The 25,755-nt window shown below is 39.6% G+C and overlaps 1 protein-coding gene across 3 annotated transcripts in view; it reads left to right on the top strand.

Annotated features, from left to right (window-relative positions):
- LOC136711638 (dnaJ homolog subfamily B member 6) overlaps positions 1–25,488 on the top strand; it is a 45,576-nt gene extending 20,088 nt beyond the window's left edge. For all 3 annotated transcript variants that reach the window (XM_066688014.1, XM_066688021.1, XM_066688027.1), the window contains exons 3-10: positions 2,072–2,181; positions 3,287–3,355; positions 3,942–4,046; positions 8,063–8,197; positions 8,414–8,582; positions 8,964–9,034; positions 19,837–20,004; positions 22,291–25,488. In XM_066688014.1, the coding sequence (XP_066544111.1) occupies positions 2,072–2,181; positions 3,287–3,355; positions 3,942–4,046; positions 8,063–8,197; positions 8,414–8,582; positions 8,964–9,034; positions 19,837–20,004; positions 22,291–22,388 (925 nt within the window). In that variant the 3' untranslated portion in view covers positions 22,389–25,488. The remainder of the gene's footprint in view (positions 1–2,071; positions 2,182–3,286; positions 3,356–3,941; positions 4,047–8,062; positions 8,198–8,413; positions 8,583–8,963; positions 9,035–19,836; positions 20,005–22,290) is intronic.
- The last annotated feature ends 267 nt before the right edge of the window (positions 25,489–25,755 follow it).

Raw genomic sequence — 25,755 nt, 5'->3', positions numbered from 1 at the left:
TGCCCACTGGGCTGACTCACACACGGTTAATGCAGAGAAAAAACTACAAACGCCAAGGGTTTTCAAAATCGGCCTCCTTGTGACCCCAGACACCCATTCATCTAAATTGCCCCAATAAGAATCATTTTATATAACCTCCTGTACTTCTAAAACATCAGAACAATTAAATGCATCCACAAACCAATAAATGTGACTGTTTGCTAAGGGATATGATTAAGTAAGTGATTTATTCATGAACACGATCACTACATATAACACAGTACATATCCTATATAGATTTAGGGCTGGGCAATATGACTTAAAAATAATCTCTATTTTTAGAAGTTTGGGTGATATATACATCTCTATTTCTTGTTTTTATCCAATCAAGCCACAAAATAAGACCAAAGACATTCAAACTACAAGAATTTCGTTAATCCTTCAATAAGCAAAACTAACAAATACTACATGCAGGCTGTCATGGGAAATACAGAATGCAACACATTACAGGGCAAGTGTTGTGTGATTACTATTACGTGTGTTATGTTGTTATGAGATGTGTATATATATACACATAAGTTTAAAAATAGCTGGCGTTACAATAGTTTTAATAAATCTTAAATGCGGGGTGCCTTATCCCAGGGATTTTATATAGAACAATTATCCGGTCAAGGAAGGAAGGACAGCAGCTCCCGTCTAAAAACAGTCCATATTCACCGATGTCTCAAATTATTTATTTGAGAAAAAGTGAACATTATAATGCTTACACGTTTCGACTTATCTTCCTCAGAGCACATATATACATATACACAGTATGATTTACTGTCACATAACAACAATAACACAAGTAATTGTAATCAATAGTAATAGTAATAGTGAACGGATTTAGCACAGCAGGGTTTAACTTCTCCTGTTAGGTTGTAGAAAAGGAGCAGCAAGATTATTGCAACAATTAAACGCATACAAAAACTGCTGACTTGGATGTTTTGTTCTGATAGAATTGTTTATCAGTTGTTCAACCACTAACCGATACACAAACTAAATTACAAAATAAAACCAAATCTTTGGGATTTTCCACACATTGATTGATTCTACTCAAAGTGAGTAAATCACTGATCTGTTGCGTAAATGTAGTAATCTGCCAGCACTCCTGAAGACGATATTACAGAACAGGACTAGGTAAGGCAGTGAGGTCAGTTGGATGGTTACACCAATGTGAAAGATTGTAGTTTTCTAAATATCACATTATTGCAGCTCTGTTCACATTCCTCTTCACTGATGCACTTAAATGTTTGTATTTGTATTGTGGGGGTATGGATAAAAGGCTTGCGTGTGGGGGGGGAGGTATTAAAAGGCTTGTGTGTGTGTTGTGGGGGGGCAGGGGTATGGATAAAAGGCTTATGTTTTGTACTTTCCTAAATGCTTCTGTCCTGTGTAATATGTAACATTGCAACATTTTATTAATACTAGAAGCGCCGATATTTCAAACTACCTACATGTGCCAAAGCCAGTCATTGTTGCTCATAGCTCTTTAACAGCTGTGATATGATAATCAAAGGCAAACCATCCTATAAAACTCAGAAGTTTTATTCATTAACATCAAATCCCACATTTAAATAACACAAATGGAGTATTTAAATTGAAATATGATCATAAAACATTAATATTATTGCTATAAATAACATCAAAGCACTTTTTTTTTTTTCTAAATGCGAACACTGCACTCAAAACATAACTATATAAAGCCTACAATAAGCAAAAAGCTCAAAAACTGCATACAATAATGGAATGAAACAAGTGTAAACGTAAATATTGGAATATTGCTCAAAAGCAATGTTTTATAGTTCAAAAATAACTTGCATTTATCAAGAAATAATTACATGTTTGAAGTCATTTTGGTTATCCCATACTGGGGAATGTTTTTTCTTCATCCTAAATTCTATTTAAAAGTTACTTTTTACCACTTTAGATTATTATAAGAAACCACAAACTTCAACAGTCATAAATCCTCTCTTTGTCAGGCAAGCGCTGGCAGATACAAGCCTTTGTAACTCTGCTCTCTATTGTCTTGGTGATTTTGTCTTGACTTCAGCTACAGAAAACTGGCCCTGAAATGGCATCCTGACAAGAACCCAGAAAACAAGGATGAAGCAGAGAGGAGGTTTAAAGAGCTGTCCGAAGCATATGAAGTGCTCTCAGATGGTGAGTAACAGTCTCCTTAAAACATTGCGCCCCCCCCACTTTGAAAAGGTGAAGCAGTAACTTCATGGTCATGCCGTCCTTGCCCATTGGACTTCCATTCTGGAACAAGCATGTTGCTCTGCTCCAGTAGCATTTAATTGCTTACGTTGCGTAATGTGCTCTTCCTCAAAAGCAGCTGGGACTGTGCGTGGCTAGACTCTTCCACTGTTTATACCCACATTGCACAGACAAGATGCAGATTAAAACTAATCTGAAATACCCCGTTTGATCACTTGGCGTGTTCCAGGACATATGCTTTACACACGCACATACACAGTACTCCCCCGCCCCGTTTTCTGCAGCGCTTGAAGGACTGCACCGCTGCTAACAAAAGAGGGGAAGAAAAAAACGAGGAAACTTTCCTTCTGTGAAATTTGCTGATGGAGCTCAGAAATGCTGCGCTGTGATTTGGTGATAAACAATAGTGGCCTTTGAGAGTTCTGAGGGGGGGTTCCTCATGGTGCAGCTGATCATCCAGCGTTGGTGTTGTTGTGAAGCTCGCTGCACTCCCACTGACTTTTACAAAGAATCTCTTATGGCACCTAATTTGTCAATATTGTGTGCACAGCTGTACAAACCAAACACGTGCAGATTTTGCAAATCCTCTGTGCTGCCTCGACACTATGACTAGCAAGTGTGTCCAATTATGACCAGGCAGGAGATGTCATCACTCTGCTTGACTGCTGGGAACAGTCGGCTTTTAAAGGCGCCCTAACGAGGCGCTCCAGTTGTCAAGTGGGTGACTTGAAGACATTGCATATCCACACGAATGCTTGTTGGACATGCTTCTGCACCCTCACTGTTTCAGCTGTTTACAATGTGATTCTAACAGCCACTGATTGTGTACATTTTTTTTTTTTTTCCCCTCTTGAGCTTTGCCTCACAATGTAAACAGTATTCCTGTAATGATTGCTTATCATGGTGATTGTGGTGCTCGTGTTGTAATAAACCCACCCAGTCTGTTTCAGGCTGAACCCAGCACACGCACTGTGCTCAGGCTGTGTGTAATGATCCTGCGGTGAGAGTCTGACTGCAACCGTTGCTCTTTCTCCCTGTTGTCTTGCAGCCAATAAGCGGAACATCTATGACCGATATGGTAAAGAAGGCCTCAGTGCGAATGGAGGAGGTGGTGGTGGTGAGTTGCGTCTGGCATTCTCATGTCATTTGTTGCTTTTACTTTCTCAACCTCATAAGACTCAAATGAGGCAGACAAATTGCTGTCGACCGTTTGTAAAGTCGGTGGTTACTCTGAGCCCTGAGTGGTCATTTGTCATTTGTTATCCCTTAATGAGGTTGGCTCTACCCCAGCATCTTATTTTATATGCTGGGAGGTGTATTTGTGCTTAGGAAATCCTTTTGCACGACACCGGCAGTGGTCTCGATGTTAACTTGTAGCTGAAGTGTAAAACCAGAGTGTCTATTAATGAGGAAGCGTCTCTGGTCGTGGGTCAAGTGTCAACGGCAAAATGTGCCCAGAGGCGTAAACCCATTCGCAGTGTTGACTGACAATCCTCACTTTCTCTGACGACAAACACTTCCCACCGAGTCTCCGAGTCACTGTTGAACTCTTACATGTTTTGTAACTGCCTGCACTGACTCACTAATTACAAAACGCAAACTTGATCAATGCTAGGATTTCACATGGTGCCAGTGCTACTTCTGATTGGTAGTCATTTGCAGAATCGCTTATTTTGAATCTGTTTGTATGCCCCTTTGTCCAGGTGGGCACTATCACAACAACGACAGCTTTGGATTCACATTCCGCAACCCAGAGGACGTCTTCAGGGAATTCTTTGGTGGGCGAGATCCTTTCGCAGATTTCTTTGGTAAGTTTTTACTAAACAATTTGGGTGGTGGTGGGGCAAGGTAGAGGATTTTTTTTTTTTTATCCCAGCCCTGTTGTCACCTACCTGACTGACTGATCTCCACCTGTTTAAGAGTTGAAAACACCTCCCAAAATTCGGTTAAGGCCATCATGAGTCGAGTAGTGGTTTATTTAATCCCATTTCCAAAGGGTTTGCACAGTCTATTGTGGATGCGTTGGCTCTAGTGAGATGTTAAGTGTGTGAGATGTTTGGAGTTAAACACTGGAGACCAGGCTTGTCTCATCTCTTGTTCTATGTGTGTTTGGGATGTTTTTATTTTGGAAGGCCATAGGGATACTGTGCCAGTTGCTCCCGGTCGGTCCCATTTGCCAACTTTACTCTCCAAGGAGTCTAAGCAAAGCCTCCAGCCCAGTTCCTGCTGCCAGGTTTTCTTCTGCTGCTTTCTGTACAGACCAATCCAAAGCAGTGCAAGCTGGTTAATTTTTCAGGAGGTTTATTTATGCTTTGGCAGCACTCTGCCTTCATAATGCCCGGGCCTTGTAAGAGCAACAGCAGAAATTCATGATTTAACTAGAGGAATGCCTGTTGGATCTCTTAACCCCATGACGTGGTTTTCCTGTTGAGACCTGGACACATTTAGTTAGTTACTGTAGAAAAATAAAAGTATATTACCAATACTGTATTGAATAGCATAGTTGTCCAGGTAGTCGTGTACCTTTCTGTAACTTTCTACCCTGTCATAAATTAAATGTTGCTTCTGATGAGGCTTCTAATTTCAACTCATTTTAATTATACAAGTTATTTTTCCATATATTTGAAATAAGAAAAGATTTGTACCCCAATCAGACACGGCATAAAACGCCACCAATTTGACATGGTGTATTTTTTTTTAAATGAAAGGTACGCAAAGGGAAACCCGTCTACAAAGCCGATACATTTATTTCCTGCAAGGAGGTAGTCTATTTTACCTTGGATTTGTATGAATGGGTGAAAGTGTATGAAAGTGTTTGTGGCATTTTGTAATTAATACGGTGGTAATAGTTTCAATAAGAACACATTATTTGTGATTTCTTTACAGAGTAGTGTATTTAATAACGTACAATATAGGCTAACGCAGTAGGTTAATTAAATATGCACGTAAGTGCACATCTTATTCAAATTCTTCTTAAGATTATTATTCACTACTATAGTAGCAGGCTTCATGCATTATGCATATGTTATCAAGAAAAGAGGTGGGAAGGAACATATACATTATATATATATATATATATATATGTATGTGTATATATGTATGTGTGTGTATATATATATGTGTGTATATATATATATATATATATATATATATATATATATATATATATATATATATATATGTGTGTGTGTATGTGTATATATATATATATATATATATATATATATGTGTATATGTATATATATACATATGTGTATATATATATATATATGTATATATATTTATTTCAGACAGACTAGTTCATAAAGTAGTTTATTACAGTAAGTTGCAAAAAGAACGAACTTTAAAACATTTACTTGTAAACATCCATTTATTAACACTGTCTGTATTTTAAAGTTTAAAAAACTTAAATGGAAGAACTGTTTAGTTTTAAAAACAAAGACTGAAAATAACACTACGAGTGATAGAGCCTGATGTGGGAGGACTTTTGTGTCTGTTTTATTCTTTATGCTTTACATGATTGGAGGCAGCGTAATAAATGCGTAACTCTGTTAAGAGATATATTAAGAAGAGCTAAATGTGTATAGACAACATTATATTCAGACAAGCATTACATTACCGTAAGAAGACGTTATTGTTGCACCAGAAAAACAAATATTTGCTATTATTATTATTATTGTAATTGTTATTGTAATCATCAAGATGTCCTAGTAGATATGTATTTTAAATGGCACAACTTGACTCTCTTAACTTATTACTCTTACTACTAATTTTTTGCCGCATTATTTTTAATTTACTTAGCAGACGTCCTTAATCAGAGCAAGTTAGTTCGTTTTGTGTAAACATACACACGTTTCACGATTTAATCAAACAGTAACAGCAGCTACAATATAGCAGGTTATAATTTAACTAAAGTTAACTAACATTTCAGTCATGGCATTTATGGATGCATTTATTAAACCAGTCCTTAATGTTTTAGAGGGAAACCCAGATCTGCTGTATTTATGTATTCATTAACTCGTAAATGGGCATACGTTAACTAAATGGTGTTCGCCTTCATACTGATTGGGACTGATAAACAGACCTGCACACCATTCACAGGATAACAGCCTGAAACACCGTCCAGTTGTTCATAAAATATTAATAAAATCATCTGCCACCGCTCCGATTTATTATCCTTCAGTTTATTTTTAACTAGTCAGGCATTGCACCAGTCCTGTGAAATCCAAGTGTTTAATACACTCTGATATTAACAATAAACAGTCAGTTTCTGTACGTGGATTTCACTCCATGCTGCTAATAAAACGGGCATAAGTGTGAAAGCTCTCGCCTTATAGACAACATAGCAGCCTGGCGCTATATTATGTCACTGACACAGTACTGGGGGGAAAAAAAACGTGTTGATGGCTTTTCAGACACCACAATAATCGGCCATTTTTAAAGTAGTCGGCAGATAACAATTTTATTAAAATTTTTGCCTGTAATCTGCCGATACGGATTGCTGGACGATTAATCGGTGCAATCACTAATAATCTGAGCAAGAATTACTGGACCCAAACCAGCATATGCAATTAATATTGCATTTCTATCTCTTTTAGAGTGGAGACCATTTTGAAGTACTTTTTTTTTGGATGAATGCATAGTGCATGCAAGACATAAATCAATATGTTCGCTTCAAACAAGGAAGAGTCTCATCTCTTTTCTGGATTGTTTTGTCAATGTCTGCCACACAAAACAGCGATCTGAAAGCACACTCGCTAATGCATTGTACCTCTACAGCTGGACCGCGAGGCCTCCGTGTTATTAATTGTTGAATAAGTCTTCCTCTGCACGTTTCTCTTGAACTGTGGAAGATGGCTTTGGTCTTGCTCACTTTCTCTGGGCTTAATTAAGACTCAATGCCCAGCTTGGAGGATAAGGGCCACACATCTACTGCATCTTAGATTGCAGTTTTCATGCAATAATGCAATGACTGGAGCAGGGTGGGGTGTCACTTCAACTTTTTCAACTCCAAATCCCTATATCACACACTTTCTAAATTCCTCTTCCAGTTCTGTTTACCACTGACCTGAGAGGCTCTCCTGGAATTGGAGTTGGCCGTCTTGAGTTATGTATCTGCAGCAACGATTTGATTGCTTCCGGAAAACAACTTTCTTGTGTACAGAATCACTTCTATATTTAAATGCAGAGAGTACGTTCAGCTGTTGCTGTTCATTTTATTAATCTGTGAGCGATCCGTGTGACCAGTGTGCAGTCAACACAAACCCAACACAAACCCAAACCCAAGCACTCCAGGAGACCTGTGTGGCTCTGAGCTGCGCTCTGGTGAGGGTGCCAGCTCGTACAGAGAGAGGTGCTTGTGTGGGTAGAGCCCTTTAACAGGGCTCCCTGGGATCACAGTACAATGGCGCCATCTGTCTCTGTGACAGTTCCCTACAACTGTCCCACTGGCCTCTCTGCACTGTAATTCATATTAAAAAAGAACACACAGAAAATCTCAAGCCTCCTTCCAGCTGTTGATTTAACAAACCAAAATTATTGTTACAGATGTTTACAGGGCTGGAGTTATCTGGAACAAAGGTATGGTTAGCTGATGCCAGTGCTTCAGTGTACAATTTTGTGAACGCAAACCTAGTCTGACATTGCCTGTCTCTGTGCTTTTACAGTTGTTAGTAAAGATCTCGCACGCTTGGGTCATCTCTCCCAATGTCAGTGCTAGTTCTCCAAGGTTGTAGCTGTAGAACACTTTTGGTGGTCCTGTCTAGAGCTCTGGTGTGTCATTCACTAACTGCTGTCTCCCCAATCCCCCAACCCCCCGGCACAGACGATCCCTTTGATGACTTCTTTGGCAGCCGGAGGGGCCAACGCGGGGTGAGCAGGACCCGACCCGGAGGCACGTTCTTCCACGGCTTCGGTGGCTTTCCCCCATTTGGAGCTGGGTTCTCGGGATTCGACCCAGGTAAGGACCGCGGGGGCGTCCCGTCTTTGAACAGAAATTATTCTGGGTGGGCGGGGACATCTCCAAAAAAGTAGATGGACAGGAAGGGCAGAAACGTTTCCTACCTTTTTGTATCTGGATCCAGCATGTTTGTTTCTCCTGTACCTGTTTCCCTTCTGCGATTAGATTGTGGTTCCCAGTCGTCTTTAAGTCGTCTGTGTTGGTGTCGTCCTCCAGGTTTCAGCTCGTTCGGGCACATGGGCGGCGGTGGCTTCGCGTCCTTCTCCTCCAGTTCCTTCGGGGGAGGCGGGGGAGGTGGCGGTGGTGGCGGGGGCGGGATGGGCAACTTCAGGTCCGTCTCCACCTCCACCAAGTTCATCAACGGCAGGAAAATCACCACAAAGAGGTATGTGCACCCAGCTCAAATCTACAGCTGCATCATTAGGCCAAAATAACCACACAGGTCTGTTTACTCCAAACGGAAAGTAACTCTGGGTTTACTGAGCAATCAAAATGAAACCCAGAGGTCAGGAGTCTCAGCCCTGGATTTTTGTAGTTCTGATTTGGGTTCTAGAACTGGGGAGCCTGACTGAATGGGTATTGCCTGGAATCACCACTAGAGGGCAGAATAGTGTCCTTATAAAGCTGTTACTATTGCTGCTGCTGCTGCTGCTGCTGCTGCTGCGTTGACCCGCCTCAGCTCTCCGGCTCAGACTCCGCAGCCATAGCAGCGGACGAACGCGCACACAGGCCTCCGAGTGCCAACCTGTCTCTCCTTCGTCCGCAGGATCGTGGAGAACGGGCAGGAGCGTGTCGAGATTGAGGAAGACGGACAGTTAAAATCCCTGACTGTGAATGGTAAGGAGCAAATCCTGCGGCTGGATAACAAGTAACCCACCGGGCGCTGTCGGTATGGAAGCATAGACCTTAAACCATGTGCACGCGTCGGTCAGCCTTTTTTATTTTCCTGTTTTTTTGTTTTGTTTGGTATACCGTAGACCGATGTAGACGACACCCCGACATGGACTCTCTCCACTCGGTTCTGTTTTTAGTTGATAGTGTGAATGGCGGCCTGTGCTGCAGGTTGCACTTACTTCATTTGGGACCATTTCTATTAGTAGGACCAGAGTTTTCTGTCTGTTCTGTTGATGTTGTTGAAGTTGTTCTTATGGTTTTTTATTTTATTTTCTGTATGCACTTTGCTGTATTGCAATTTTCCCCTTAGGTGCACATTGCCTTTGACCTGGTGTTGGGGCAGAGCAACATGTACAATTGACTGAAGCATGACTTGTGCTTTTTCATTTGATGATTGAACTGTTCAATTAGGAAACTTACTTAACCCTGCTTTAATATTAAAATGTTACAACTTTCTAACCTTTGTCAGTAATTTTTTTTTTTTTTTGTAAATGTCAGTAGATTGTTCATAAATTAATGGTATTAATATGCTTTATTTTTTTATTTTTTTTGGTTCTGTTTAAAAACATAAGTGTCCTCGTTCCTGCATGAATGCCAGTAATAGCTGTTCATGTTCTCAATGTGATCGTTGCTTACCTAGGCTTAAAGATCTGGATAATATACAGATGAACACACGTGGTTCGAGGGGGATTTTGTGAACTTTGTAAAACCGTTTGGAATCAATAAATGTATGTTGCCTCCTTTTTGGGGACGTCACGGCTTCCGAGTCTGTGTGGTGATTTGGCGTGATGGCACAGACCCCTGCTAAAGCAAGAGGCCCTTTAGGTCCATGTAAATTCATGTCTAACCAGTACCACCAAAAACATGATAGAATACGGCGATTAGTAAGTGTCAGACCAAGTACTGTGTCTGTCTTTCTTTAAAAATACGGACGAGAAACACTAAAAGACACTACAGTTTTGGGTCACAATAATATTTTTCAATTAAATCATTACTGCAAATACTGTTGATTAGGGAAGGATAGTCTAAATATTAGTATGTGCACTTAACTAAGATGAACATGGCAGTGTTCAGAGTCGAGTAGCTCACATGTATGTCTGTATTTGTTTTTTCTTAAAATGTGAAACGCACTCATGACCGGTCTATATACTTATCCCTCAAATGATCTGATATGTTATTTAGAAATATGAAGGGTGTTTTAAGATTCCACTTACATGTGCTGTATATTATTAAAATGTAATATTTCTAAATGAATGCCAAATAAGGTGTTTGTGTATATATAATTTAATTGCCATAGTACAGACAATATTAAAAGCTTGCTGATTTAAGTGCAAGGCATTTAAACAGCTGGTGCTTTTAAAACAATGCCTGCGATGGACGTCATTCTCTTAGTAACGGGGGTCTTGCCTATATGCTTGCTTTACGTAATTTCTCACTTTCTTGCTTTGAGGAAAGACTGGGGGCTGTTTCACACAATAATCGGGGCACAAATGGAGGAATCGGCTGTGATTGATCTAATGGACTCTGTCCGGTGGCCTGCTACACTAACCTGCTCTTCACTGTACTTGTGTTGTGTGAGCCGTGTGGGCAAATTCATCTCCACTGTAACAGTTCCTCCGACCCAACTCCGATTTACTTCAATGAGCTCAATTGCCTAATCAGAGCTCATTAATGGCTTTAAACATATGGTTTCAAGTCACATTTTGAATTCTCCAGTGTTTTGTAACTCAAATGAAGCAAAATCGGGTGTGTTAAGGTTTCAATTTGGTGGAGTGAAGACCTTTTTAGGGGGTCCTCTGCGTCTGTCTATATGATTTTTTTAAATTCAACCCTAACACGCTTTCAACTGCACTAAAATGCACTAATCTAACCCACAAAGGACACCATTACATCCCAGGGAAGCGCACATCGGGGTGTGGGGGGAATTAAATACATTTTTTTGGTTTTCCAAATTAAATGAATTAGTTTGAAACTAAAACTTCCCAGGGTGTGTAGATTACATATGGTTGAGTATCTATCGGATCATTTGTGTTTCATTTGTGTTATGTGCTTTCTGAAGGGGGTGACACTTTGAAGCCCCCCAGCCTGTGCTGATTTAGATTTCTGCAGCAGTTAGTCCAGCGTGCGCTCTGCTGTCTCCTGTACTGGGAATAAATTAAGTGATTAACAATGCAGGTGTATTTAACCACGCCGCCACACGTTCACAAATCCTCACTGCTGCTGCTTAATACCGCACATTAAAGGCTTACAATAAACCTGCTGCTGCTGCTGCACGTTTCATTCACAGTGGGAATCACAGGTATGGCTCACAGGTAAGTCACTCCTTTTACTTTTTTCACTTCTCCCACTGGTCTGTGCTTCCCATAACCACACGCGTCTCGCCGCTCCCACAGTGTGCGATTTAGGATCCTGCTCTCTGTTATAGTTATAGTTTGGACACCTCCATCTCTCTGGCTTCTGCAAGGTTTAATGTGCTCTACTGTCTCAGAATTATTGGAATCCCAATGCATAGAACCCAGTGCCCGATCACAGGACCATTACTAGCACACGGTCTGTGCTGCTTGAAGGAGAGGCTGCGCTTCGGGAGACGTTGGGTCCATAGATGAAGTAGGGCTGCGTGTTTAACCATGGGGCTGAGAGGATAGCGCTGTGCTCTTGTGGTGGGAGAAAAGCTCTGGTATTGTGGATTCCTTCATCTGTCCACAGAAAGGGATTGGCATTAGTGCAGATTAGAGCTTTATCCAATTTGCTTCATGGGTGGATAATCCCAGACAGCAGCCTCCAAAGCCTTAAAACTTGATTACAACAGAAAATGAGTCCACTGATGGACGCCAGATAACGCCAAGGACATTATTTTTACCACATCCTCAGGTGCCCAAATTCAATGACTTGCAACACTTCGATAACTTAATTCTGCTCTAGAATCCCTGCTACATTACTGGGATTGCAAGGTATAAATTAGTTTATAGTTTCTACCGTTTCCTTTATTTTTTGTGGACTAATGGTCTTACTATGTGTACATTAATGAATGCTTGCTTTGTAAGTAAATTTGCATGTTAGGAGTATACAGGTGTGCTGGCGTTTAGTGGCATCACACTAAATCCAATGTATTAACTACCGCAGGACATCACTGGGGCAGAAAACAGAATACAGTGAAACAGACTATATGTGAGCCTGAAGCAGTATTTCAACTTCACATTGGAGTACCATCCAGTGCTGGCTTTAGGATGCTGGTATTAGAAGTACTGAACGGCAGGTCCTCAGCAACGGCCTCGGAGAAGGCAAAGTTGTGTGTGCAAAACTCTGAGGAGCAGTTTTAGATACAGAAGGGGTTGCTGTGAGAGCTAGAGGAGTCTCTGCACGCCCACTGTGTAGGAGAGTGGTGGGGAAGGAAGGATGACAGGGGCACGATCTGCCTGCCGTTCAGGCAAGAAATAAGGTGCTTCCTGAACATTTGTACAATTCTATTCCCATTGCTTTGGGTTTTTTCAGATTCTGTTTCTCAGTCAGAGTTATAAGCCTCCCAGTGAAGTGTTTATGCTCCGTAATGAATGTGACGGGAACCTGAAAATCCGGGATATTTTAATTGCAAATATAAGCACAGCTTAATATTTTATTCATATTCTGTTGATAAGAATCAGTGATGGGGTGTGCGGGAGTTTTATATTTAAGTAGGTAGATTGTGACTTTTTTCCCTGTACATTTGTATTGCATATGCATTCTGTATGGTTGTATGCAGATTAGAATAAGTGATGGTTTGTAAATTAAGCTAAGGAGAAGTACAATTTAATTTATTATTATCATGCATACCTCTTAATTACCGTCATAGTACCCCGACTACCTGACCCTGGTGCAATAATGCACACAGCGACAGTGACTGTGGGGCAGAACACAAGAGTGCAAGGCTTTACTTCCGCTACCAAAAATCATCACGTGACCACACAGGAGAAAAAACTGCCATGGGTGATTCAAATATGTGTAAACGGGAAGAATAATAGCACACTAACAAACAATTTCATATGGGAGCAAAATAAGGAACACAAATGTTTCATACAGAAGTAGAAATTGTCTCAGGGGTTGGGCAGAATCATTACGCATCCAGTCCTGGGGAAAGGCTGGATGTACATCACAATTGTATACATATAGAAGTCATTATTTATGGCCTAGTCTGTTGCCTTAAAGAAGCCTGTCATCTTCATCCTCATATACGCTACTGTAGTTCACTGTATTGCACACTTTACTGTACAATTATACACTGTATTGTACTGTAGACTATATTATAATGTGCTGTATTACACAATAATGTCCAAACTACAGTTCTGATCCTATTCTTCAGACATTTCTTAGAGAATGTGTGTTTGTGTTGTTTTCTGTGTGTGTGCATCTGGAATTCTTATAATTAGTAGTTGTAGTCACAGTAATCATGTATGATTAAAGTATACTGATATTATAAAAGGCAAGGGATAGTTTTACAAATATTTAAAGGCACAAGGAAATGTAATTGATTTATGTTTGTAATAGTACATTTTTGACTTTACCAGTGCAATATCGCCCTCTGTTGGTTATAGTGTGTATTTCACTACTGTAATTAATTTTTTTTTTTTTTTTTTGTACTGCTTCCAAAGATAAAGGAGGAGGATGTACGGTGGCCCTGAAGTGTAAAACAATGTAAAAAGAAAAACAAATACAAAGTTTTTCTTTTTGCATTTGCATTGTGCTGTTTTCATATTTATTATTTATTTTTTTCTTTTTGCATTTATGTTTTTCTGTTATGCACATCAGGGCCACCAAAGGACTGAATTCCAAATAATTAAAAAAAAACATGCACAATTCTTAAACCTGTTAAATTCTTGCTTTTGAAAACCATCACATCTTTATTGCCCCTCGACCGGCTAAATGCTGGTGGATGTACAAGAATGTATTTATCGAAGTTGCTTTTCCACAACTTTTATCAGGTTCATACGAATCCAATTGATTGGTATTTGTTCACGTGTTATTGCATTTCCCTGCAGTCCTTGCACAAGGTTCCCTTTCCTGGTCCCGGGACCCAATGTCCTGCTAGTTTGTGTTACAACCGAGCTCTCAATCTAGTAAAGTTGTCTAATGCGGTTGTATTTGTATTTATTTAGTTAATTTCTTGCCCAACTGTTCTGGTTTCGCTGGAGTGTTTCCTTAAGATCTGGGCGTCTCCCACCGCTGAGGAAACTGACCTGATTAGGGAAGTCTGTGAGCAACTGGAACCAACACAAAACATTAGGATAAAATCTAAACCAAATTCTTTCTACATTAACTTCACATGAGTGACATTTTGGCAGGTGACGATTTGAATATTTGCCAACATGGTTCCAGTTTGGCGTGTGACCTCGGTTTCTCTGTGGCCGTGAATCAGAAATACATTGATGGCAACAATTAGGCCTAGCATGTAGGAGTAAATGCATTAACTTAATTAGCGTCAATCGGCAATTTAAAGCCGTGTGTAAAAATGTGTAATGAGACAGTTATAATATCTGTAATGTAGCTTTTCACAATCACTGCCATGTCTGCAAGTGTGAATTTTTTCAATAATGTTTAAAGCGATGCCACAGCTTGCTGATACATTGATAACTAATTGCAAAGGAACGTTATGAATTTGTAAAGAAAATGCTGTCAATGCCAAGTTAAAATCTCCCCGAACAAGACCCTTGTCCTCAGGCAGCTTTTAGAGAAATGTCTGCTCAGTTGGCATTACAAACATTTGTGAAATTTACAAGACCATTTGTATCACATTTCAATTAGCTCCACACTAATTAATGGTACAAATCTGAAGAACTTAACTATGGTAATTCTCACAATTTTTTGGCCCTGTTTGGTGTGTGTGTGTGTGTGTGTGTGTGTGTGTGTGTGTGTGTGTGTGTTGGAGCAGGAGCCTTGTGTTTAAAATATCACTGAACAAATTAACTGTATAGAGTGTTCTCATAGAAAGTTATTTGAGTGGGATAAAAGTCTCTTAGATAGTACAGATAAAAAGCACAACAAATGTTCAGGCAATTATTCCTGCCAAAGAATACAACCTGACAGAATCATAAAAAGGCTTGATTCGTTTGTTTGTTTGAAGGACCAAGAAATCACACATAACTCACAATGTTTTCACCTACCGGGAGATTTATCAAAGAAAATGTTGCACACAAAAACCCTTCCACAAGATTCATGTGTTGGAAAAATAACCCCTGTAGGCATTTGAAAACATCCTCACTGGAAGCGAAAAGGGCAGCAGCAGCAAGCTTTGGAAAAAAAAAAATCTGATCTATTTCCAGATTTCGAGAAGGAACTGTAATTTGTTATGCATGTTCGGTGACAGTAGCAATTCGCAGATTAGGGAGCATTTAGCGAATCCATCTACATCTCCCTTACATCTCTCATGGCTTAAAAATAAAGTTCTTATTTCCCCCAGCAGTGAGTGCAGTGATTTGACATTATTGATGACCTGAGCAGTTTAATGCCTCTCTGTTGACTTGCTGTCTTTTCAACAATCACCACCTCTCTACTTTGTTGTTTTGTGTACTTGTAGTTGCTTTACTGATACTTGGCACACTCATCCCCCTTTGCCTGCTACTCCATTTTAAAGCCTAAAACTGTCATGTAAGTCTTTTTCTTTGTTTGATTCTTTGGTTTATATGGTTAAGACTGACACCATTTCACTTTGATGCCAAATTCTCACCACAGCCACAGAAAACACAGTCCATATTGTTCCCCAACAGAGGGACAAGAGCCCACCAGTTTCACCGCCCATGAGCTCAGCTGATAATGATGTTGAATTCTTAGTTATTCCTGCATTGGAAGCAGCTATAGGATGCAGATGCTGCAGATTTTGTGTAGGGCACGTGTGACCAGTTTGTCTGATATTTAAGAAGGAATGATCAATGTTGTAGCCTTCAAAAACAGCAGTGAACCCCAGCATCTGGTTTCGATGCATGATGTCTGTGGCAAGGCATCAACTAATCCATCACTGATCTGTGACTGTACAATCGCATACATGTTAGGGGGGATCTTCATTAACCTAAAGCAGCTATTCTCTGCATGTGTTCATACTGAGGTTACAGATTTCATCTCGGTAACACTCTCTAGTTACAGTGTATTAACATAGTAGGTACTTAGTAACAACATGTTAGTTACTCATAAGAACGGTGTAATTAAGCATTTGTTAACATGTTCTTAATGTGTGAAAATTATTAATTATATATATATATAAATATATAAGTACGCAATTGTCTGGTAAGGATGCCTTTGGATCTATACTGGGCATGGCCCACTTTTTACACATTAAGTCCAATGAAGAATGCACTGTTCTTAGGAGTAACTAAGATGTAGTTACTGAGTACCTACTATTCAAATACACTGTAATTAGGGAGACCTATTGTTCCGTGTGACCCAATCTCCTGGGCTGCTCAGCACTCTTGTTCTTATGCCCTTTCTTGATCAAACTATTCTCCCTCAGTCATTTTACTACTTATGTAGGGACACAGCGGGGATAGAGCTTTATTGTGTCCTATATTGTGATCTGTTGTAGATCAATTGTACTCGGATGTCGGGTTAACTTCCTGAATCTACTGCACTTTGTAATTCTTTAAAAATGTTTCTTGTGAATACTGTGAGTAAGTGCACCTGCAAATAAATAAATAAATAAATAATGATAATTAAAAACTGCCCTGATCAACCCCCCTGAACACTCCTGCACACCTCCACTCACAGTGAGAAGGAAAGCTGTGGGTTATATTGAGAGCCCCTGCCCCTGACAGCTGGACACTGTCACTCCTTGTTATCTGGTGACAGATCCAGCCATTGTGTGTGTGTGCGTGAGCTCACTTTAGTGAGCTGAGGGGCCACTGGTAATGAGAGGGGTGGTGGTGGTTGTCTAGAACTGGGGGGAAGGATAACAGAAGCAGGTCTGAGAATCAATGGTCAGGGTGTCCTAAACACGGTAAAACATATAACTTATCACAGCCCCGAATAACGCCCACACTTGTTTTGGTCTGTGATTTAATAAATCTCTCTAGCTACTCACTCTTAACAGTTAAGGTGGTTTATTATCCTTTATATCAAGACTGACCTTGTATAATCAATCACAATCTATCTAATATATATTTATTATATATATCAATTAGCACATTTTCCGAAAGTCTTTGCACCAAATATGGACCTAAATCTCTCACTTGCGCAGTGAAAAACTAAAAGCTGAGTATATACATTTATTTATATATATTATGTGTTCTGTTCCAGGCTTTAATGCATATTTATTTAGAGAAGAAAAAAAGGAAAAGACCGAGAGACAAATAAATCACTACAATTACTAAAGTCATGCATGAATAATGATGTGGGGATATTAGTGTGCATTTCTGTAGTTTAAATTAAAATGGTCTTTGATCTAGAAAATAAAAGGGAGCCTTTATGAGTATTAAAAGATCTTATTATCGCCCATCGCACTTTCAAATTCCTGCTCCTTGTTTTGTTTAAAGTAATTAAATGATAATGGATTATGCTGCTTTTTGTGTTTTGTTCTGGGGGCAGAAATCTTATCGCTCAGGTAATGACCTTATAATAGAAACAAATATTGATTGGGGAGTAAGAGGAGATGTTTTAACATGTGAATACAGCCGAGCTTCCCTTCCCCTCTCAGGAACACACAATTGAGAATTACCCGGTATGTTTTTTAATTGAAAAACTGATACCATCTCCAGTGCTGCTGTTCAGGCATGAATAAATACGATTTGCAATTCAAAAACAGGAGCAGAGTGAGATCAAGGCATCAGTCCTTTAACTCTCCTGCTTTAGTGGCATCATTCCACAGAGGGAGAGCACTGGCTGTTGCACCTTTTCCTTCTGTTACTGAGACGAATGGAAAATCAAATTATTTGGTGTCCTTGTTGTCCTGCTGTCGTGATAGTGAGATTAAAACATATGTATACAGACAAACAATGAACTATGCAATAATAATACGAATGCATTTTCATTTAATATTATTATTGTTCCAAACTAAATTTAATAATAGAAAACAAAATGATCTTAATCAGCTGTTGACTTTAACACCCACTTTTACTATTTATTGCAAGCAGTGATGAGTCTATAAACAATGATTGAGAGCAACATTATGTTAATGAAGCTGCCAGTAAATGGCGCAAATCGGTGACACAGATTTTATTTTTAGCAAACCATATGATTAATGACGCCAATTCCTGAAAAAGTTTATTATTTTTCTTATGTCTATCATTAAAACTATGGAGTGTAACATCCTGTATAACCGACCTAATCATCTTATCTTATTTAATTTGGTACTCTGCCAGCATCCAAAGTGCTTTAATCGTTTTCTGACACCATGTCTGCAGAGGCCACAATCTCAGTCTTTCTTTAAACATATCAATCTATACAACTGCAACTTGATCATCATCAATATTTGCTATAAATTAGTAATTTGGATGTGGAAGCTAGTGATTTTTGATCCTTGTAACCGTGCATGGGACATCTATACAATTACAATCGCACACCCCTGAGAATGAGAAAGCAGTGCTGGAATGGTTTTGATCGAACACGCTTTTCTAGATTCATTAAAATAACCGAAGAATTAAATATTCATAATGTTTTAACGAGAGTCCTTCAGCAAACTATTTCATATCATATAATTGATAAATTAACCGATATCAATTATTTTATGCTACTTCTAATGCACAAATACATTACAGGAAATCATGTTTATTGAAAAGAGTTTGGTGGCATGAAATATTTAATGTGGAGTAGCAGAGTGGAGCATATGGGACACCAACATACAAGGTGATGGGGAAGCGGCCTTGCGTGTGTTTTATTTATTTGCAGCTGCCTTTTAAATGTATAAAACATTTAACACAAAGAACGATGCATTTTTTTTTAAATCCAGGTTTTTCCTTTTCTTTTTAATATTCCGATAAACTCATACATACATAAGAGCTCCTTTGATTAATTGTAGTCTGTATCTTTCCCCCTCAAAAACTGTTTTTGATCTTTGTTTCTAATGATATGTGACTCCTGAAAAGGCCCCGCTATTAAATATTTACAGGATGCTTGAAAGATGTCTGAGACCTTTCTAAATGAAATCGGCAAAAGTGGAGAGCATCTGGGCTCCTTTCTTCCTCAGCTCCTATTTAATTACACCACACAATGCCGATGTCATCTCTCTGTAATCTCATTGTATAATCACTCTCGTTTTTTTTCTTGCCTCTCTGCTAATTCAATATAAATGTAAATTACCAAGTAAAAGGGAATAAAGAAATCTCATTTTTATTTACACGACTAATCACAATAATATGTGCTATATGAAATATGAATGGGGTAGAAGAGATGCGCGGATATGAGAGGAAGTTAAAGGGAAATGGTGCCGACAGCTGGAAGGGGTGTTTGAACTTTAACCTCTTTCTTTTTGGTGAGGCGCACTAGTGTGTTGATGAATAATGATTTTACCAGCGACACCATCAACCACAAACACAGTATAGTGGGTTACAATCAGTACTTTTACATCTACCAAGCTGGAAAATCGATGTTGCAGAAAGAGATGTTGACACTTTGGATTCCTGAATGATGGCAGTAATAAAACGTTCAAAAACAGAGAAGAAAAATGCTGGTATAAAGTTTCCAGCTGTAGTGGAGTTACAGGCCTGTTTTCAAATTAAGAAATATAAGCAACAACTTACAAAGGCAATGTAAATAATAATAAAAGCTTTTAATTCCCTTCCCCCCCGCAGGGATCGCTAGCGAGTCGGCCCTGGAAGAGGAGCGCAGCCGGAGGCGGCAGAACGCCCTCCCAGCCCAGCCCTCGGGCTCCAGGAATCACAGACCTGCCGGCCCGGGCCCTGGTGCACCAGAGGAGAAGGGGTGTGACCTTGGGGCTCTGCACGGCACTGGGGGCAGAGGTGCGCATCCTGACCTTTCTTTCTCCCCGGGAGCCGGCGTGGGGGGGGAGGGGCCACAGACTCGTTGTGCCTCCGCAGACAAGAGCTGCTGTTTCGTGCTCTAGATCAGCGTTAAATCCATTAGTTATCTGTAACTGTCACGGCCTGGTGTGAAGTTCTTCTTACCCGGATGTGTTTCTATCAGCCCTATGGCAAGTGGTTGTGCAGTGGTATCTGATTGATCTAATACTATTTGAAATATGTAGTTTGGGAAGATAATAATAATAATCATATTTTTATCAACACGTGTAGCATGAAGACAGTGTTATTTATTAATTTCAATATATTTACAGTTGTTTTTCTGCTTAATGAGGAATGTAGGATAATGCAGTATGAAATAGGCTTTGTCTCTTCAAAGGTCACTGCAGGAAAGTTGTGGTTCACATACGTTGTGACGTCTCCCCCACGTCGACTTTATAGCTCGCCGTGCCGTGCTGTGCTATGTTTAATCTCATCTCCAGAACTGATCACGATGACCAATGTGCGGTAGTCCATTGTGAGATTGTTTTACCAGCTGGGTAGATGGGTATAACTGGAAGAGACGTTGTGCCATTCAGGAGCCAGTTGTTGTTTGCCAAAATACTGAAGGCAATAAAGGATATTAAAAGAAAGTGCACGGGTGCCAGGTCCAACTCAGGTGTGACTCTGGGAATCACTTTGACACAGACTGTTGCCTACTGTGCACGTTTACCCTGGGAAATGTACTTTGAACATGGTTTTACCATAGTTTTCCAGTGGGCTTCTATAGGTTTAGCATGCCTTCATGTGATATGTATTGTAAAGGCATGTTTACTATACTAGACCATAGATTATTTGTAGTGTTAACACCATAGGAAAAACACTGTAAAACTATAGTGCAACCATCATGAAACCATGTTAAAAGTGTAGAAGGGCCACAGTAAACATACCATGAGGATAGACCTTCTCCCTCATCATCCCAGAGACACTAACAAATCTGATATTGAAAACACTGACATGCTTGGGCTTTTGTTGTACTTGTGTTGTAGTGCAGCTTTGCCTTGAAATGCACTAACACTTGAATCTGCTGCTTCCTGTGCACTTGCCCACCAAAATCTGGAAGAAAGGAAGTGATGTTGACTTGACAAGGATGCACTGTAGAAGGAGGGTGACAGTACAGATGCCTTAATCTAAGAAGTTTGAATATTATATTAACACCTCCTGTATTTACGTGCAAGGAAGTAGAGCGTTCTCCTTGATTTTGAAGGTGTAGACACAGCGTCTGTGTCTGGCACATGAGTGCATCTCTGGCTACCTGGAAAAACATTTAAGCTCTAGCCCTGACAGGAAATGGGCTGTTTCCTTGTCGGATTCTATGTAGGGCTTGTCTAAGCCAATGAATAAGTAGTAGAGGGTCTTTGTCCCTGTAGAGATTTGTAATTGTCCAAGGAAGGTAAGCAGTATGTTTTAGTCCTTGTAATTGCATACTTGTGACATAATTCTGCATTACAAACTGGAGTTTAGTTTGGCCATATTTAAATGGTTAAGCCCCGTTTTCATGTCATAATGTCAGGGATCAATATGCGAATTATGTCTTTATGTGTGTTATGTCTATATGTGAACTCCCCCCCCCACCAAAAAATCCCTGACTGACACTGTCACCCAAATAACGATTGACTTGCACAGGACAGACACGCAGTTCCTCATGATTTCACTGCTGTATTGATGCTGACCAAGTTGAAAACATTACAATTACCATATACAGTGCACATGGGGTTAAGATTGTACATCCTTAACCAACCTCAATTCTGAATGCCTATTCAACAAGTTAGTAGAATCTAAAAACAAAATTCTACTCAATTCAGAGCTTGGTCTTGTCAGATCAAAACCCTGCCCTGCCTGTGAATGACATCACAAACCTGTATCCAAGTTTGTTTTAATTCCTTGTCAGAAGCCACTTTCTTCTGCTTCAAAATTAAATCTTGCTGGGGTGCTAGTTTGTAGTAAGTGATTTGCAGGAAGGTCAGAGTTCTGATTTGGCCTCTCAGCCCTTTGATCACCTGATTGAACGGCCTCATTTTATTCCTCCCTGTCTGCCTAGGAAGTATAAATCCAAAGTGCAGCTTCCCATTGCTCAGTTTCCATCCACAGTGGAGGAAACTCTTAATCAAATACAGAGATCCCCTCCCACAAAGTGCAGACAAACCGTGCGGCTTGGTAAAGGGCTCTGAACAGCCCTTTTTTTGTTTTCCTTCTTTTTCCTTTTCTTCATCAATCATCTTTCCTCAGGACCCCTCGACAGCAAGAGAAAGAAGCTGAGGCAAAAGGAGGAGGCGAGGAAGAAAAAAACGCAGAGATGCAACCAGCGGACTGGAACGACGTTTTAAAAGACGGGTGACCTGCAGCCGTAGCTGTATGAGAGTTTTACATTTGGATTAAAGATAAAACAGCCCTTTGTTTTTCTTCTAGATGATCCCTGACATGTCATTTTGCTCCCCTGTCTCTCAGCTCTTCAATGCAATCACTGCATGCTGCATATGAATTGTGGATTTACAGGAAACATAAGACCTTAAGCCACCAGTCGACACGGCCTTTGTGCCAAAGTGTGTCTTAAACTCTTTAGACTTTCTTTATCATTAATTATCAAATGCATTTTTATTACAAACAAGTTGCCTGTCAATGTGGAATCCTTATAATAATAGATCTCTGGTACATAAATGAGCAGAAACTTTATACAACTTGTGTCAGTTTTGTAACGAAAGGCTTATCTTTCATTAGGGTACATTGTTTGGCATAATGCTCGTTCGACTTATTTTATTTTTTATTTTATTGCCATACCACTTGGAGTATGTGAGTTACTAAAGTCTTAGATTTTTTAGCGGGTAAATGCATGTTTATGGCTTTCAGATGAAAATAGATAAACACGTAGATATACAAGGAGGAACACACATCTACTTTGGAAACATTTACATGTGCACCTTAAAAAGAAAAATAATGTGTGTGTAGTTAGAATATGTCTGGTGGTGATTTCCTCTGAGTTTCTGATCAGCCCAGAAGTTTGCCCCACCTGAAAGTGAACTGACATTGTGCTTACAATGGAAGTAGAGATTATGCTGGTGTGTTCATATGAACAAAGCATCTTTCCATAAACCTATAAAAGGTCACAACTCTCCGTATTCTGTATCCCTTTCCCTTCAGACAAAGGCCTAAACAAACCATACATTACAAATGTATCCAATGTACAGTAGAAAGTGTCTTCTGATAATAAATTAAACTAATCAATTAAAGGGTACAGGTTTGTACTTTGCGATTCATGGGTAACTCAAAGTCTTTATTTGGTCTTGTTTCAATTCAACCATCTCTGTTGTTTTTCCAGCTAGAACCTCACAACAATATGACTGGCGACTCGATCGACTTCAGATACGTGCTTTACTGTAACACAAATCTGCTTTGTTTTCCTAAGTGGCTGTGTGTGAATCTGGAACATGAACTTACTACCCCAAATACCCCATTCCCTTAATCCATCATGTCGTATCTCTAAACCCACTCTAGACTATTCTTTCTAATTGCTAATATGCTGTTTCACTCACTGCCCTGGATGTTTTTGTGAGGTTCTAGCCCAAAAACCATGACTTGGTCAAGCAGTTCTCCATCTAGACGTTTACACAGTTCCATCCCAATGACAAAACGCATTTGTCTCAGTTTCTGTATGTGGACAGATTCACACTTTGAGAACTAAGCAACGGGTACAGTTCCCATGTAGGCAGGTGTGCCGTTTTGAGGGGTGTGACATTAACGTACGTTCATCTCAATCTTTAGGCAATGGACTTTATTTTCCGAAAATAAATAATATCAGATTGTATTTAAATGGAACAATTTAACAAGCTTTGGTTCCTTTTCAATAACCCTAAGCCAAGAAGAATAGTGCAAAAGGCTTCACTTTTTATGTCCAACAGGTCGAGAATTAGAGATGTGTTCAGTGTGGCGAGGAAGGGGATTTACAGTTCGGGACAGCTGGGGAGTGGAAGCGAGGTGCTGGTGGGGGGGTTTTGAAATAAATTGTGGTTACTGTAATGGGGGTAAGATGGGGAATGGAGAGCGATATCGATGCAAACCAGGGCAGGGCAATACAATGGAATTTATCAATAATTTACCCAGGAATGAAAAGACAAAGGTGTCATAAAGAGCTAAGACTTCAGCTTCACTTCAATAATTTGAGTCTAAAATATGTAGATGGCTATACATAAGGTGGGTCGTTTCTATCTGACACAGAAGCTGACCTGTTATAATGTGACACTATTCCCCAAGCTTGCACTTCCCTTTAATATATTAAAACTTGCCTTTCTTTGTCCAGTTTTGTTTTATTACTAAAATAAGTGTCATGTACAAATGCCCCAATCTATTTACATGCCTGTGTCTAGGTGCAATAACATATGGGTCGGAGATACCGTCCCCACGCTCCCCACATGATTATTAATATTACTGTTGGCACATGCTTGTTTCCATGGTGACTTTTATACAAAGGTGTCCTGATATACAATGCTCAACATATATGAAACATGACGAGGATAACTACATCACTACAATATAGAAACATTAACGCACTACAGTGAAACACATATTTAATACCTCTGTGTGGCCCGTGGCATGATTTCTGGATTCCTGGCACATCCCCAGCGATGGGATGGTTGAGGATACACACAAACACGCTCACACACACTGTATAGCATCACTTCACAAAGAGAGTATTCAAGGAGAGATAAGTTCCATCCCAAACGAATATTAAATTATTAACAGCTTCATAATAAATCAGTCCTGAAACAAGTTATACCTTTAATGCACGTATTTGTGTTTTTGTGTGTGAGTGGAATTGTGTTGCAAACACTACCTTTTACTAGAACAGTACCTTTTTGAACCCCAATTATCTTTCTGTTATTTTATTTTCACATGGAAAATGCGCTGTGTAGAGCTTAAGGTGAAGATCTTGAGGAAACCTGGCACATTGAAATTCTCCAGGCTTCCCTTATCTTGTCACAGCTATCCACTGGAGTGGAGAGTATTTTGATGTTGCCAAATTGGTTTTATAAGCAGGAATACATTAAATATTACGCCAGGAGACAATAGCACTGTGTAAAACGCATTTGAGTGTATTGATTTTCTACACTGAATAAAAGATAATTTTGATTGCACTCAGGAGAACTATACGGACACTGTGTGGTGAATTTCAAGACACTTCAGCCAAAATTACTTCCTTTTATGCTCATCTATTCTACAAGCCTTTGCATATTTATTTATAAGTGTACGAGTTTCAGCTTCGTTCTCACTCAGAAACTTTGGTATTGGATTAAACCTTGGGTTAGAACCATATAATATGATTGTATATGTGCGTTTGAGTGTATGTTGTGTCTTTCTTCATGCTTACTTAAGAAATATAAATATCTGTCATCTTTCTTTTCTATCAATAAAGCTGTAATGAGAGAGAAAAAAGGTGTCAGTATTTGTCAACCGTCATTTCTGTGGAACTTGTGTGCTTCTGTTCTTCAGGTTTCAAACCTCACCAACTTCCCAAACTGTGTATAATACTAAGGAGGGAATGAATTAGCAATTGAATGATGACATATTGCATATGGTAATAAAATTTAATTGCAGAAAAAATACAAAGAAAGAGCCTCGCAGGAAAGAGAAACCAGTCCTGCTTCGCTCTGACTTCCTATTAGATATGTACCTGTGTCCATCCTTCACGTTTGTGGTTCG

This window comes from Amia ocellicauda, chromosome 2, assembly GCF_036373705.1.
Source record: "Amia ocellicauda isolate fAmiCal2 chromosome 2, fAmiCal2.hap1, whole genome shotgun sequence".
Lineage (NCBI taxonomy): Eukaryota > Metazoa > Chordata > Actinopteri > Amiiformes > Amiidae > Amia > Amia ocellicauda.
Note: the sequence above shows the minus strand (reverse complement) of the source record. Positions and strands in the feature narration are given on the sequence as shown.